Below are 18,476 nucleotides of genomic sequence, written 5' to 3' on the forward strand. Positions count from 1 at the left end.
TCACCGATGACGTCACCTCGACAATGACGCTTTGGGCGACGCCTCACTGAGGACGACACCTCGACGATGACGCTATGGTCGACGCCTCACCGATGACGACACCTCGACGATGACGCTATAGGCGACGCCTCACCGATGACGACACCTCGACGATGACGCTATGGGCGTCGCCTCACCGATGACGACACCTCGACGATGACGCTATGAGAGACGCCCAACCGATGACGACACCTCGACGATGACGCTATGGGGGACACCTCACCGATGACGACACCTCGACGATGACGCTATGGGCGACGCCCCACCGATCACGACACCTCGACGATGACGCTATGAGGGACACCTCACCGATGACGACACCTCGACGATGACGCTATGGGCGACGCCCCACCGATGACGACACCTCGACGATGATGCTATAGGCGACGCCTCACCGATGACGACACATCGACGATGACGCTATGGGCGACGCCTCGCCGATGACGACACATCGACGATGACGCTATGGGCGACGCCCCAACGATGCCGACACCTCGACGATGACGCTATGGGCGACGCCCCACCGATGACGACACCTCGACGATGACGCTATGGGCGACACCTCACCGATGACGATACCTCGACGATGACGCTATTGGCGACGCCTCACCGATGACGACACCTCGACGATGACGCTATGGGCGACACCTCACCGATGACGACACCTCGACGATGACGCTATGGGCGACGCCTCACCGATGACGTCACCTAACCGAAGACGCAATGGGCGACGCCTCACTGATAACGACACCTCGACAATGACGCAATGGGCGACGCCTCACTGATAGCGGCACCTCGACGATGACGTGATGGGCTTTCCATCACCGATGACGACACTTCGACGATGACGCTATGGGCGACGCCTCACTGATAACGCAATTGGCGAAGCTTTACTGAGAACGACACCTCGACGATGACGACACCTCGACGAAGACGCTATGGGCGATGACGCTATGGGCGACCCATCACCGATGACGACACTTCGGCGATAACGACACCTCGACGATGACGCGATGGGCGACGCCTCACTGATGAAACTATTGGCGTAGCTTCACTGATAACGACTCATCACCGATGACGACACTTCGACGATGACGACACCTCGACGATGACGCTTTGGACGACGCCCCAACGATGACGACACATCGACGATGACGCTATGGGCGACGCCTCACCGATGACGATACCTCACCGATGACGCTTTGGGCGACGCCTCACCGATGACGTTACCTCGACGATGACGCTTAGGACGACGCATGACTGCGGACGACACCTCGACGATGACGCTATTGGTGAAGCCTCACCGATGACGTCACCTCGACAATGACGCTTTGGGCGACGCCACACTGAGGACGAAACCTCGACGATGACGCTATGGGCGACGCCTCACCGATGACGACACCTCGACGATGACGCTATGGGCGACGCCCCACCGATCACGACACCTCGACGATGACGCTATGGGGGACACCTCACCGATGACGACACCTCGACGATGACGCTATGGGCGACGCCCCACCGATGACGACACCTCGACGATGATGCTATAGGCGACGCCTCACCGATGACGACACATCGACGATGACGCTATGGGCGACGCCTCGCCGATGACGACACATCGACGATGACGCTATGGGCGACGCCCCAACGATGCCGACACCTCGACGATGACGCTATGGGCGACGCCCCACCGATGACGACACCTCGACGATGACGCTATGGGCGACACCTCACCGATGACGATACCTCGACGATGACGCCATTGGCGACGCCTCACCGATGACGACACCTCGACGATGACGCTATGGGCGACACCTCACCGATGACGACACCTCGACGATGACGCTATGGGCGACGCCTCACCGATGACGTCACCTAACCGAAGAAGCAATTGGCGACGCCTCACTGATAACGACACCTCGACAATGACGCAATGGGCGACGCCTCACTGATAGCGGCACCTCGACGATGACGTGATGGGCTTTCCATCACCGATGACGACACCTCGACGATGACGCTATGGGCAACGCCTCACTGATAACGCAATTGGCGAAGCTTTACTGAGAACGACACCTCGACGATGACGACACCTCGACGAAGACGCTATGGGCGATGACGCTATGGGCGACCCATCTCCGATGACGACACTTCGGCGATAACGACACCTCGACGATGACGCGATGGGCGACGCCTCACTGATGAAACTATTGGCGTAGCTTCACTGATAACGACCCATCACCGATGACGACACTTCGACGATGACGACACCTCGACGATGACGCTTTGGACGACGCCCCAACGATGACGACACATCGACGATGACGCTATGGGCGACGCCTCACCGATGACGATACCTCACCGATGACGCTTTGGGCGACGCCTCACCGATGACGTTACCTCGACAATGACGCTTAGGACGACACATGACTGAGGACGACACCTCGACGATGACGCTATTGGTGAAGCCTCACCGATGACGTCACCTCGACAATGACGCTTTGGGCGACGCCACACTGAGGACGAAACCTCGACGATGACGCTATGGGCGACGCCTCACCGATGACGACACCTCGACGATGACGCTATGGGTGACGCCCCACCGATGACGACACCTCGACGATGACGCTATGGGGGCACCTCACCGATGACGACACCTCGACGATGACGCTATGGGCGACGCCCCACCGATGACGACACCTCGACGATGACGCTATAGGCGACGCCTCACTGATGACGACACCTCGACGATGACGCTATGGGCGACGCCTCGCCGATGACGACACATCGACGATGACGCTATGGGCGACGCCCCAACGATGCCGACACCTCGACGATGACGCTATGGGCGACGCCCCACCGATGCCGACACCTCGACGATGACGCTATGGGCGACACCTCACCGATGACGATACCTCGACGATGACGCTATTGGCGACGCCTCACCGATGACGACACCTCGACGATGACCCTATGGGCGACACCTCACCGATGACGCTATGGGCGACGCCTCACTGATGACGATACCTCGACGATGACGCTATGGGCGACGCCTCACTGATGACGATACCTCGACGATGGCGCTATGGGCGACGCCTCACCGATGACGATACCTCGACGATGACGCTATGGGTGACGCCCACCCGATGACGATACCTCACCGATAACACAATCTTGTTACCAGTAATTAATAATTTCAATATATGCATTATCTAAGAAGTCGTTAAAGGTGTATCACTCAAGAATTATGCTTTTTATACACGTGTATGTATTGATATTAAATACGAGTGTCACTTTAAATTTGTTTTCAACAAAAAAATCGGAGAATTGCTATAAGTATACATTTATAGTGAACATGTTGATGTTTCTTATTTATAAAACGGTCAAATTTAAAGAATAAAATGATATGCCTAAACTGTTTTATATTAAATAATAATAATTGACAAGGAACAGTGTATAAGGTTCTTGAAGAATGTTGGCTGTGTCTGCAATTTGTGTGGTTTGACGCCAGGTCAATCGTAACAACTCGGCCATCTCCGGCAAGCTACAAGATAGACCTCGTAAATAGTAGTAAGGTGATAGATGTGCCCGCCTTCTGGTAGTAAAATGGTCTGGTAATAGATGTGTCCGACAGTCACCAAAATATATATTCATATAAATGCTATCAGATGCATTTCGGAGGCTGCTAGAATCTACTACCGTAAAGTGTGTATTTGTAGACAAAAACATTTTTACTGACTTTTGCTTAAATAAGAAATACTTTGCCTTGCATGATTATTTTGATATAACGTACTTCTTATGCCAACATCATGAGTGTGTTGTATAATTTTTACGTATCTTACTTCAAGATCAAGTCAACATTTATTATCCAGCCTTAAATTTGACTTCTTAGTCATATACTATTAGCTTATCATCATCATCATCATCATCATCATCATCATCATCATCCTCCCACCACCACCATCACCATCACCACCAACAACAATACCATCATCATCATCATCATCATCATCATCATCATCATCATCCCACCACCACCTTCATCACCACCAACAACAACAATACCATCATCATCATCATCGTCGTCGCTGTAGTCGCCGTCGTCACCACCACCAGTATCATCATCATCAACACAACCACCACCAGCACCACCATCGCCGTCGTCATCATCATCATCACTATCATATCATCATCATTATCATCAGCCACAACCACCACCACCATAATCACCATCATCACTGACGTCTACATCGTTGTCGTCGTCATTATCATCATCACCGACATCGTCGCCGTGGTTGTAGTCTTCATTGTCACCACTACCACCATCATCCTCCTCCTCCTCCTCATCATCATCATACTCATCATTCTAACACATTTTCATCCTCATCATATTAAATACAAATCAAACAATTTCAACGTTTAATCATATCTTCCTCAATAATACTCCAATTGTGTGACATGTTTAATAATAGGCCATTGTATATTCTATTATTTAGGTAACTAAATTTAGTGTTTATTGTTTGGGTATTTCTTTTGAAGCATTTGTTGATAATGCACCAGTCAATTATAACCACGCCTCTCCTCCAGGTCCGGAAAATAGCGGGAACTTGGGACTTTCGTTCCTGCCAAGCCCGGGTGAAATCCCCGTCCTGCGGGGAAGAATTGCTGGTAAGATCCCCGTTTAATGCCCTCGCACCCCAGGGACCCTAGGTAAGGCCAATTCCTCGCTATATTTGGCGCGAAGACAAAACCACCGCACTCACACGGCACTGCAGGGCCACCTGGAAGGTAAAAACACGGCCAATTTCCCCGCCTTTACCCGGTATACCCCCGGACCTGAGGGCCGTGGTTACAATTGACTGGTGCATAAATGATATCATAGTTTTGTAGATAGCATTATAATAATGTGAAATTTATGTAATAGATCATCAAAATTAAAAAAGTCAACGTGTTATTGATATATTTCTATAATACAGAATATAAAAAACAGCCGAGCTAGAATGCCATTGTGAATAAAGAAATAAGTTAAATATTCCACATCAATAAATAATCTCTAAGCGAAGTAAGTACTTAACATTTATCAAATCATATCACATTAAACTAGGAAATTAGTTGATTTATTAAGGGATTCTTTTTTAAAAAAGTCGATCAAGTTAAACCGACTATCGCACGTGTTGATTACGGACTGTTGTGTTATAATTAAAAAAGAAAATTTCTATCCAAGTTCGATATATTTAATAACACCTGCCTCAACGACATTGCTGTGTAAAGTTAAATCTATTTTAGGATGCATGTAAATACACAACATAGATCAAATTAACTGAATACACATAGAAAGTAGTTGATAATAATTAGTTCCTGGAAAAGTTACATATATATATATATATATATATATATATATATACATAGAATGGCACTTCCCCATTGATTGTTTCACTGTTTTTCATCGAACATGAATTCCCATAATCGATGCTAACATTTAACTTATAGTTCACATTTTGGTGAATTTGAAATTAAGCCCTCTACTCGTATATTTAAATTTGAGAACCTCGAAAGACGGCGAACTGTTCATATGTTCTCGGATGTCTTTCATCTCCCTGGCAGGTTTCACCTTGCACCACTCCATGTAGCATGTAATGGTGTGTGGTATGTTCTGCATCGTCTCTATCAGACTCCGCACCGCCTCCGCTGTCATTTTCACCCAGTAAAGTGTAATATCGGTGATGGAGGCTGGAGGGAGGAGGTGGAGCTCACCTATATCTGTACTATGTATGACAAGGCTTTGTAACTGAGGGAGACTTGGTAGTGTATCCACAAGTAACTGGACATTCTTAACTATAGTTAACACAACATGTTGTAGTTTACTCCACCTTTGATCGTCTTTAAATAATCTAAATATGTACATTTCAACATTCGATGATACACCAGATAAGTAACATGTTGTAATATGTGTTGGATCAACCTGCACACGTGTTGTATTGTTTCCCTCTATACGCAGATATTCTAGCCTGTGACACTGGGACAGGTCATACTGCCCATCACGGTACAACAGTGTCACTGCTTTGAGGAAGTCGGAGGAGGATGTGATCACCTCCTGCACCTCTTCCCCGTTAATTTGATCATTGCATTCATAGATGTCTAGTGACTGAATACGTTCCTTGTTTATCATCATCAGCTTTTTTAACTCTACGGCATCCTGGTAACCATCAATACGAAAGTGTGAGATATAGAGCGACATGTCACCATAGTTGTTCGTAATCATGAAGTGTGCGAGATAGAGCGGTATGTCACCATAGTTGTTCGCCTTGGCTTCACGGTGCCCGGAGAGAATCAGGCGCTGAAGTAGAGAAGCCTCTCTACTGTCGATTGATGGTTGGTATGGTTGTATAGAACTATTGATCCATGAAGGCATGTCTGGTATAGAACTATTGACCCATGAAGACATTTGCACACCGAGCTCGGGCTTCATTCCACATATGAAAATAAATGTCTGAGAAACATCTCCCAAGATATTTTCCTTATTATCTTGTTCGTACTTGTTTGATAGCTGACTGAAGTCGTTTTCATTTAAACATAAATGAAGAGCCGCTAAAAACTCTTGAAGTGTTTTATGAAAGAATGAAAAGTGAGATGATCTCTTGATCAATGAGTTGGATTTCTTCTCCGTGAGTAAGCCAGACTTCAATGCAAATTCAACCTGCTCCCTGCTTAACAAAGCGTTGACTGTTTTGTCGCTGAAAACAACAGATGAATCTCTGCACTCTGAATACAAAGTTGTGTATGCTAACTTTGCCAGCGCAAGGTAAACCATGGGATTTCGCATGAAGCATTCGTGTTCCTTTAATACAGATGGCAGTTCAATTTTCGGAATTTTATTCCCGCTTTGCATATCACTAAGTCGACATGATAGCATGTTTATCACGCCAGCATAAATGTCACATTTTGAATCGGTTAACGATTTGCCCTCGAACCACAGGCACACGAGTTGGGTGATACTGATAGGTGCTGACAATAATCCTTTAAGACCCTTCGCTGACACCATTTTCATGAAAGCCTTTGGTGTCCGTTCATCCTTATTTCCCTCATTAAGAATGTTGATGATATTTTCCACGAGTTGCCTTGTGTCTGCTGCTCCTTCTATTTCAAGATATTTGTCGATCTTTGAATCCTGCACTCTAAACTGTGACATTCGCCAGGGACGCGTTGTCGTGAGGAGTGTGGCCTTGTTGGCCAAACTTCGGAAAGGGGTGACTTTTTCCTCAGTTTTGCAGGTACAGTTTACGTTTTCCGGATGGGTCCATTCGTCGAGGCCGTCAGCTATGATTAAACATGTTTCACTTTCCAGCACCGTCTGCGATAGCCGGTAGCCATCATCGGCATCCTTCTCGTTGTAGATTTTACGTATAAGTTGATCCTTGATCATTTCTGCTAGATCACACGTTTTACCTGAATCTCGTAGGGTGACATGAAACAAAAATGCAAACTCTTTGAAGAAATCTGGGTCAGCAAAGCTTGTTTTAATACCGACGTTTTCCTCCGCTGGTAAATACTGGTGAGTCCAATCCAGGGCACACATTATGGAGAATGTGGATTTGCCATTGCCCGGTTCTCCAACAAGGAAAACATTTCTGAGCAATTGATCTTCTTTTAAGAAAACATCTGAAAATTTTGCAATATTTTGACCGCTTTCTTTGTTGTCAATTTTGCCGATTTTTCGATGATCTTTCTCCACAATTTTCGGTGCCACGTAGAATTTCCTGAGTTTGGCGTTCTTTTCTCCGAGAATGGGAGATATCGGCATGTCGGCCAAGGTGGTTCGGTAATGGTTTGCCAAACGTAGTCGTAATCCTGAAGTAAATGTAAAGATATATCATTAAAAACATAAAAATAAGAACATATACGTTTGCATTATCACAAAACACTTGGTGAGAAAACAGGAATCAGATTTGTGACAAGACGCTCGGTACAAAAGATAAAAATAAGCAATATCACAAGACCCTTGATGCAGACGATAAGTAATATCAACAGACGCTTGTTAAGAAGATTAGAAACAGAATTATCAAAAGACGTCTGTTGCAAAAAATAAGTAGCAGCCTTTAACAAGAGGCCCGGGACCAAAGATAAGAAGCAGCATTAACACAAGATGCTTGTTACAGAAGATAAGTAGCAGCCTTTACCAAGACATTTAGTCCAGAAGATAAGTAACAGCATTATTACAAGACGCTTGGTACATAAAGATAAAGATGAAGAGGCAGAATTATTACAAGACGCTTGTTACAGAAGATAAGAAGCAGCATTATCACAAGACGCTTGTTGCAGATGATAAGAAGTAGCATTATCACAAGACGCTTGTTACAGACAATAAAAAGCAGCATTGTCACAAGACTCTCAGTTCCGCAGATAAAAAGTAGCATTATCACAAGACACATTATAAGCATTATAAGTATATATCAAAAGTTTCCGGTACGGATAGAAAAGTCCGACCCAGGGGCATGCTTAAACTGGTAACGAGGCTTGCAGAGTCACAGGCCACGCAACGTGCCCGAGGGTCGGATTTTCCTATTCGGGCCGGAAAAACATAATTGATATTTTTTCTTGCACATCTAAAATTATCAAATTGTGGTAAAATTGATATAGAAATTGCACTTATGTACATTTTACGAACCAGCGCGTGCAACATCGTTTACTGACGTCATAAACCGCAATTATTTTAGTTTAGTTTAAACATATTTATTTTACAACGACTGTGAAACAATTTATTACAACATTATATTAATCACTCTGTATGGCACGATATTACGCGAGAGTGTTGTCTTGTATTGTGGGGGAAACCGGAGAACCCGGAGGAAACCCACTTGTCCGGCTTGGTGACCACAAACCAAACTCACATGCGCCCAAGCCGGGAATCGAACCCGGGTCGCCTAGGTGAGAAGCGAGTGTGCTAACCACTGCGCTAACCGGACAATCATATATTTTAAATATCTATTGATGTCAAATAGTTACTCTGAAAATCACGGTTTTTATGATTATTTATTTTCAATCTAAATCAAAAGTCTTGCATACTTATATATTTGATTGCGCTTTACTGAAATGGTTAAATATACTTTTCATAAACCAAACAATAAAAGAAATAAAAAGTGACACGTGGATGCGCGTGACTCATCTAACATTGGGGGTGTAAGACGGGGTTTTCCAGCACTGGTGACATAACCGGAAACACACGTCCAGTATGCAAAAATATCATAAGACGCTTGGTACAGGTGATAAGAAGCAGAAATATCACAAGACGCTTGGTAAGAAGAAAGGCAGCAATAGTGTAATGATTGTATAAGATAAAAGTTGTATGAGTTCTTATTTAAGTATCTATCATGTGTTTCCGGTAAGGATAGAAAACTCCGACCCGAGGGCACGCGCGTAAGCCGGTAACGAGGCTTTCCGAGTTACCGGTCACGCAGCGTGCACGAGGGTCGGATTTTTCGATCCGGACCGGAAAAACATGATTGTTTTTTTCTTGCATACCTAAAATTATGAATTAGTGGGAAAATTGACGTAGAAAACGTACTTTTGTACATTTCAGCAAAAAGGGCGTGCGACGTTGTATACTGACGTCATAAAGCGCAGTCATTTTAAATCACTATCGACGTCAAATAGTTTCTTTAAAAATCGTGCTTTTACAATTATTTCTTTTCAATTCTAATTAAAAGTATTGTATACTTGTATTTTTTATTCCGCTTTATTGAAATAGCATAATATTATTTTCATAAACCATGCAACAAAAGTGGGCGGAAACCATATTTCTTTCTTAGAAAAGTGACCTACACCCTACTTCTTATAAGCAACCCAAAGCTAATTCTTTACATAAACCACCCTACATACAGTTTCATCCATATCCATATACGTCAATTTGATCAAAAGCGTCTCTTACCTTCCTTCGATATCTCCCCTTCGTTTTCACCACTGATCTTGAAATCGTCTGTTTGCAGCTGTCAACAAAACAGATCAAGATATTAAGCATCCCATAATTCAAAGGCTATTTTACAAAATAATATAAACTATAAACTTATATTATAAAGACAAAATTTGAACGGAAAACAGTTTTACTACATTAGAAAGTGTATGTACGTTGTCATAAAGGTGACATTTGTAAATAAAACTATTTTTTATCTCGTGATCACGACTAAATTACTCGTTCCCACGACTTGCATGTTTTTGCCACGACTTAATAATTTCGAAGCCATCACTTCGTAGGTTTAAGACGTGGGAGGGTTCAGACCAGTTGACGATTTGTGTCATGGGTCTGTCATGGGTCGTGACCCATTGGTACGCTACCTTGGATTGGCCCCGCTTCTAATAAGGTCAAATAGGGACTCCCACCTACACTTAAGTCCGTTGATCTGATTAGATGCAAGGTCAAATAGGGTCCCCGACCATCACTTAATTCCGGTGATCTACTAGTAATTAGGTACATGGTCAATAAGGGACTCCCACCAATACTAAAGTCCGGTGATCTAATTAGGTACATGGTCAATTAGGGATTCCCACCTATACTAAAGTCAGCTGATCTAATTAGGTACATGGTCAATTAGGGACTCCCACCTATACTAAAGTCAGGTGATTCTAATTAGGTACATGGTCAATTACGGACTCCCACCTATACTAAAGTCAGGTGATTCTAATTAGGTACATGGTCAATTACGGACTCCCACCTATACTAAAGTCAGGTGATCTAACTAGGTACATGGTCAATAAGGGATTCCCACCTATATTAAAGTCAGGTGATTCTAATTAGGTACATGGTCAATTACGGACTCCCACCTATACTAAAGTCAGGTGATTTTAATTAGGTACATGGTCAATTACGGACTCCCACCTATACTAAAGTCAGGTGATCTACCTAGGTACATGGTCAATTAGGGATTCCCACCTATACTAAAGTCAGGTGATTCTAATTAGGTACATGGTCAATTAGGGACTCCCACCTATACTAAAGTCAGGTGATTCTAATTAGGTACATGGTCAAAATATCAGTGGGTGAAACGTAAAGCCAACACGAGAGCAATTGAGATGCGAAAGAGTGGATGTGTTACAACGCTGAATGACATCTTAGGCGTCACACTTTTTCCAGTGTTCAACAAAGGGTATTTCATGAAAATGTTAACATCAATAATACAGAAAGTAATTTACATTCGAGTAAATTTGTTTGATCCACCTGTACCTGTACTGTATTGTGTCCGAATATACTCAGATAGAATTTGAAATGAAGCCATCCACTCGTATTGTTAACGTAGAGAACCTCGAATGACGGCGAACTGTCCATATGTTCTCGGATGTCTTTCATCTCACTGGCAGGTTCCACCGTGCAGTACTTCAACTTGCATGTAATGGTGTGTGGTATGTTCTTCATCGTCTCTATCAGACTCCGCACCGCCCCCGCTGTCATTGTCACCCACACAAGTGAAATATCGGTGATGGAGGCTGGAGGGAGGAGGTGGAGCTCACCTAGATCTGTTTGCCATATGTCAAGGCGTTGTAACGGAGGGAGACTTGGTAGTGTATCCACAAGTAACTGGACATTCATAACGCTAACTAAATCAACACGTTGTAGTTTACTCCACCTTTGATCGTGTTTAAATAATCTAAATATGTACATTTCAACATTCGATGATACATTATCTAAGACACATGTTGTAATATGTGTTGGATCAACCTGCACACGTGTTGTATTGTCTCCCCCTATATACAGATATTCCAGCCTGTGACACTGGGACAGGTCATACTGCCCATCACGGAACAACAGTGTCACTGCTTTGAGGGAGTCGGAGGAGGATGTGATCACCTCCTGCACCTCTTCCCCGTTAATTTGATCATTGCATTCATAGATGTCTAGTGACTGAATACGTTCCTTGTTTATCATCATCAGCTTTTTTAACACTACGACATCCTTGTTTCTATGAATCCAGAAGTGTGTGAGATAGAGCGGTATGTCACCATAGTTGTTCGCCTTGGCTTCACGGTTCCCGGAGAGAATCAGGCGCTGAAGTAGTTTAGCCTCTCTACTGTCGATTGATGGTTGGAAGGGTGGTATAGAACAATTGATACATGAAGACATTTGTACACCGAGCTCGGGCTTCATTCCACATATGAAAATAAATGTCTGAGAAACATCTCCCAAGATATTTTCCTTATTATCGTGTTCGTACTTGTTTAATAGCTGACTGAAGTCGTTTTCATTCAAACATAAATGAAGAGCCGCTAAAAACTCTTGAAGTGTTTTATGAAAGAATGAAAAGTGAGATGATTTCTTGATCAATGAGTTGGATTTCTTCTCCGTGAGTAAGCCTGACTTCAATGCAAATTCAACCTGCTTCCTGCTTAAAAAAGCGTTGACTGTTTTGTTGCTGAAAACAACAGACAAATCTCTGCACTCTGAAAACAAAGTTGTGTATGCTAACTTTGCCAACGCAAGGTAAACCATGGGATTTTGCGTGAAGCATTCATGTTCCTTTAATACAGATGGCAGTTCAATTTCCGGAATGTTATGCCCGCTTTGCATATATATTAGTCTACATGATAGCATGTTTATCACGCCAGCATAAATGTCACACTTTGAATCGGTTAACGATTTGCCCTCGAACCACAGGCACACGAGCTGGGTGATACTGATAGGTGCTGTCAATAATCCTTTCAATAATCCTTTAAGATTCTTCTCTGACACCATTTCCATGAAATCCTTTGGTGTCCGTTCATCCTTATTTCCCTCATTAAGAATGTTGATGATATTTTCCACGAGTTGCCATGTGTCTGCTGCTCCTTCTATTTCAAGATATTTGTCGATCTTTGAATCCTGCACTCTAAACTGTGACATTCGCCAGGGACGCGTTGTCGTGAGGAGTGTGGCCTTGTTGGCCGAATTTCGGAAAGGGGTGACTTTTTCCTCAGTTTTGCAGGTACAGTTTACGTTTTCCGGATGGGTCCATTCGTCGAGGCCTTCAGCTATGATTAAACATGTTTCACTTTCCAGCACCGTCTGCAATAGCCGGAAGCCATCATCGGCATCCATCTCGTGGTAGATTTTACGTACAAGTTGATCCTTGATCATTTCTGCTAGATCACACGTTTTACCTGAATCTCGTAGGGTGACATGAAACAAAAATGCAAACTTTTTGAAGAAATCTGGGTCAGCAAAGCTCGTTTTAATACCGACGTTTTCCTCCACTGGTAAATACTGGTGAGTCCAATCCAGGGCACACATTATGGAGAATGTGGATTTGCCATTGCCCGGTTCTCCAACAAGGAAAACATTTCTGAGCAATTGATCTTCTTTTAAGAAAACATCTGAAAATTTTGCAATATTTTGACCGCTTTCTTTGTCGTCAATTTTGCCGATTTTTCGATGATCTTTCTCCACAATTTTCGGTGCCACGTAGAGTTTGTTGAGTTTGGCGTTCTTTTCTCCGAGAATGGGAGATATCGGCATGTCGGCCAAGGTGGTTCGGTAATGGTTTGCCAAACGTAGTCGTAATCCTGAGGTAAATGTAAAGATATATCATTAAAAACATAAAAATAAGAACATATACGTTTGCATTATCACAAAACACTTGGTGAGAAAACAGGAATCAGTTTTGTGACAAGACGCTTGGTACAAAAGATAAAAATATAAAAATCAGCAATATCACAAGACCCTTGATGCAGACGATTAGTAATATCAACAGACGCTTGTTTAAGATGATAAGAAGTAGCATTATCACAAAACGCTTGTTACAAACAATAAAAAGCAGCATTGTCACAAGACGCTCAGTACAGAAGATAACGAGCAGCATTGTCACAAGACGCTTGTTGCAGAAGATAAGAAGTAGCATTATCACAAGACGCTTGTTACATACAATAAAAAGCAGCATTGTCACAAGACGCTCAGTTCAGCAGATAAGAAGTATCATTAGGCAAAAAAAATAATTGTTTGTTTTGGGTAACCTTCCCAAAATTTCTTGGTAGGGATTTTTAAATTTTTAAATTTTTTTTTTTCAAAATCTGTCGTAAGTTCAGAGTGTTTTCTTGCACATGGCAGTCTTTCCTATATTACTGTCATTGCCTGACTTTGTTTTATCATATTAACAATAATTCTGATTAAAATCTGCATTTATCCACCCTTCGTAACTCTCTATTCGCTAACGACATTTTTTTTGCTCAGAAACGGAAACAAGAGCTGTCACAGTATGTGACGAATGCCCCCGAATGTGACATTGACCTACGAACAAGGTCAGTACATGAAAAGTTGATCTTGCCTTTACGTGTCAAATACATATGGCAAGTTATTTTAAATTGCCTCTGAACATAAAAAATACCACCCATACTTAACAACCTACACTGTTATGTCCTTATATTCAGAATTCCCTTGTGAATAAACACTTAATGTATCTTTCACCTTAGAGGTAGGGACATGGGTCTTGCACACGACACGTCGTCTTCGTATGTGGAACACATGTAGCAAGTTATTTTAAAATCTGTCCATACAAGGGAAAGTTACAGCCCGGACACGACAACCTATACCCTATGTCCTTGTATGCAGCACTCCATTGTGAAAAAACACTAAGTGTGACCTTGACCTTTGAGATAGGGACACGGGTCTTGCACGCGACACGTCGTCTTAGTATGTGAAACACATGTGGCAAGTTATTTTAAAATCTGTCCATACAAGGGAAAGTTACAGCCCGGATACGACAATCTATACTCTATGTCCTAATATGCAGCACTCCATTGTAAATAAACACTAAGTGTGACCTTGACCTATGAGGTAGGGACACGGGTTTTGCACGCGACACGTCGTCTTGGTATGTGGAACACATGTAGCAAGTTATTTTAAAATCTGTCCATACAAGAGAAAGTTACAGCACGGACACGACAACCTATACTCTATGTCCTTATATGCAGCACTCCATTGTGAATAAACACTAAGTGTGACCTTGACCTTTGAGGTAGGGACACGGGTCTTGCACGCGACACATTGTCTTGGTATGTGGAACACATGTGGCAAGTTATTTTAAAATCTGTCCATACAAGAGAAAGTTACAGCCCGGACACGACAACCTATACCCTATGTCCTTATATGCAGCACTCCATTGTGAATAAACACTAAGTGTGACCTTGACCTAAAACTAGTTAGGGTCGGCGCATTTTTATAGGTAGGGTCGGGTTACCCGAAACGGACAAAAAAAATTTAAGGTCTTATTACAAGACGCTTAGTACAGAAGATAAGTAGCAGCAATATTACAAGACGCTTGTTGCAGAATATACGTAGCAGCATTATCATAAGACGATTAAAAGCAGCATTATAAGTATATATCACAAGTTTCTGGTACTGATAGAAAAGTCCGACCCGGGGGCACGCGCGTAAGCTGGTAACAATGCTTGCCGAGTCACCAGCCACGCAACGTGCCCGAGGGTCGGATTTTCCTATCCGGACCGGAAAAACCTGATTGATATTTTTTCTTGCATATCTAAAATTATCAAATTGTGGAAAAATTGACATAAAAAACGCACTTATGTACAACCAGAGCTTGCGACATCGTTAACTGACGTCATAAACGTCAATTATTTTAAATCACTATTGATGTCAAATAGTTACTCTGAAAATCGCGTTTTTATATGATTATTTATTTTCAATTTTAATCAAAAGTCTTGCACACTTATATATTTGATTGCGCTTTACTGAAATGGTTAAATATACTTTTCATAAACCAAACAATAAAAGAAATAACAAGAGGCACATCAGTGCCTGTGCTCCACTGGCCAAAAGATTCAAGCAAAGACCACCTAACGAACATTTTCGTCAAGTTTCATAGAAATACAATCATCAATTTTTGAGGAGAAGTTATTTATCATCGGTTTCGACGACAAGTCGTATAAAGTTTTTTTTTATTTTTTTAGCTCTGGCAGCCATGGTGTGCAGTGGACTGGAACCATTTAACAAATTTTGGTTAATGACCACCCAAGGAACATTTCTGTCAAGTTTCATCAAAATCTGATCATCGGTTAACATTTAATCTGAATAGATTATGAAGCAAATATCTAACCTGAACAAGAACTGACGAGATAGAATCGACTTGGTGTTTCACTTACACTTTTCGGCCATTTAAGTTACTAAAAATAGCTGTTTCATAAACTTTCAGAATGTCACTTAAACGAAAATTAATGTTCAGTCTATATATACTTTCCTATGTATAAATGTAAGGTTTTTAAATTGATCTTTTTGTGAGAACTTTATGCTTATATGTTTACTCATAAATTATTATTGTTTAAAAATTATTTAAAGATGCTATACGTGAAAAATTAAGACATTATTTTTTTTTCTATTAAAGGGAGGTAATTCAGTAGTAAAATGTAATCAAAGATATTAAAGCATGGCATTTCTTTTCTAACCATGTTGATATTATTACAGTCTATTCAAGCAAGATGCCTTTTGTTTTTACATAGTACCCATAGGTTCTGAAAAACAAGGAGCACTATTCCCAACAGAAGGATGTCACTCCCTATCACTGCATGAGCATCATAATAAAGAAATGTTTACTCAAACTGCAAGCTGCTCAATTGAAATAGGTATTTACCTCAAGCATACAGTTTTATAATGTGGCAAAATAGTCGGACTACTAGATTGTCATTCGGACTAGTAAAATATGCCATTATGCTAGTCCAACTGGCTAGTAGGTTAAAAAGTTTTTCGTGAAGACTGCGGACGAGAAGTCCTTAAAGGTTTTTCTATTTTTAACTCTCGCAGCCATGTTGTGCAGCGGACCGGAACCATTTGGGCAATTTTGGTTAAAGGGCATCCCGATGAACATTTATGTAAAGTTTCATCAAAATCTGATAATCGGTTTCTGAGAAGATGTAGTTTAACGTTTTTTTTCTATTCTTAGCTCTGGTGCCCATGTTGTGCAGCAGACCAGAACTGTTTGGGCTAATTTGGTTAAGGACTACCCAAGTAACATTTCTGTCAAGTTTCATTGCAATACGATCATCGGTTTCTGAGGAGAAGTCGTTTAAAGGTTTTTCTATTTTTACCTCTGGGGGCCATCTTGTGCAGTGGACCGAAACCATTGAAGCAAATTTGATAAAGGACCATCCAAGGAACATTTCTGTTAAGTTTCATCAAAATCTGATCATCGGTTTCTGAGAAGATGTTCTTTAAAGGTTTTTCTATTTTTTTGCCCTGGCAGCCATGTTGTGCAGCGGACCGGAACCATTTGAGCAATTTTGGTTAAGGACCACCCAAGGAACAATTCTGTCAAGTTTCATCAAAATCTGCCTATCCGTTTCAGAGGAGATGTCGTTTAAAGATTTTGCTATTTTTAGCTGTGGCGGCCATATTGTGCAATGGACCAGAACCATTTGAGCAATTTTAATAAAGGACCACCCAAGGAACATTACTGTCAAGTTTCATCAAAATCTGCCGAACCGTTTCAGAGGAGATGTCGTTTAAAGATTTTGCTATTTTTAGCTCTGGCGGCCATATTGTGCAATGGACCGGAACCATTTGAGCAATTTTGGTAAAGGACCACCAAAGGAACATTCATGTAAAGTTTTGTCAAAATCCGCTTATCAGTTTCAGAGGAGATGTCGTTTAAAGTAAAAGTTTACGCACGCACGCACGCACTCACTCACGACGGACAATCTGTGACGACATAAGCTCCATGGCCTTCGGCCAGTGGAGCTAAAAAGTGACACGTGGATGCGCGTGACTCATCTAACATAGGGGGTGTAAGACGGGTTTTTCCAGCACTGGTGACATAACCGGAAACACACGTCCGGTAGGCAAAAATATCATAAGACGGGTGATAATAAGCAGAAATATCACAAGACGCTTGGTAAGAAGAAAGGCAGCAATAGTGTAATGGTTGTATAAGTTAAAAGTTGTATGAGTTCTTATAAGTATCTATCATGTGATTCCGGTACGGATAGAAAAATCCGACCCGAGGGCACGCGCATAAGCCGGTAACGAGGCTTTCCGAGTTACCGGTCACGCAGCCTGCACAAGGGTCGGATTTTTCGATCCGGACCAGAAAAACAGTTTCATCCATATCCATATACGTCAATTTGATCAAAAGCGTCTCTTACCTTCCTTCAATATCTCCCCTTCGTTTTCACCACTGATATTGAAATCGTCTGTTTGCAGCTGTCAACAAAACAGATGAAGACATTAAGCATCCCATAATTCAAAGGCTATTTTACAAAATAATATAAACTATAAACTTATATTATAAAGACAAAATTTGAACGGAAAACAGTTTTACTACATTAGAAAGTGTATGTACGTTGTCATAGAGGTGACATTTGTAAATAAAACTATTTTTTATCTCGTGATCACGACTAAATTACTCGTTCCCACGACTTCCATGTTTTTGCCACAACTTAATTTCGAAGCCATCACTTCACTTCGTATGTTTAAG

General features: G+C 42.4%; 1 protein-coding gene across 3 annotated transcripts in view; it reads right to left on the reverse strand.

Moving 5' to 3' along the window:
* Positions 1–4,477: 4,477 nt before the first annotated feature.
* The window catches only part of LOC128211192 (uncharacterized), a 50,453-nt gene continuing 36,454 nt past the window's right edge, over positions 4,478–18,476 (reverse strand). For all 3 annotated transcript variants that reach the window (XM_052915675.1, XM_052915685.1, XM_052915666.1), the window contains exons 4-7: positions 18,145–18,202; positions 11,252–13,560; positions 9,962–10,019; positions 4,478–7,884 (exon numbers count right to left, since the gene is read on the reverse strand). In XM_052915675.1, the coding sequence (XP_052771635.1) occupies positions 5,528–7,884; positions 9,962–10,019; positions 11,252–13,560; positions 18,145–18,202 (4,782 nt within the window). In that variant the 3' untranslated portion in view covers positions 4,478–5,527. The remainder of the gene's footprint in view (positions 7,885–9,961; positions 10,020–11,251; positions 13,561–18,144; positions 18,203–18,476) is intronic.

This window comes from Mya arenaria, chromosome 2 (assembly GCF_026914265.1).
Source record: "Mya arenaria isolate MELC-2E11 chromosome 2, ASM2691426v1".
Lineage (NCBI taxonomy): Eukaryota > Metazoa > Mollusca > Bivalvia > Myida > Myidae > Mya > Mya arenaria.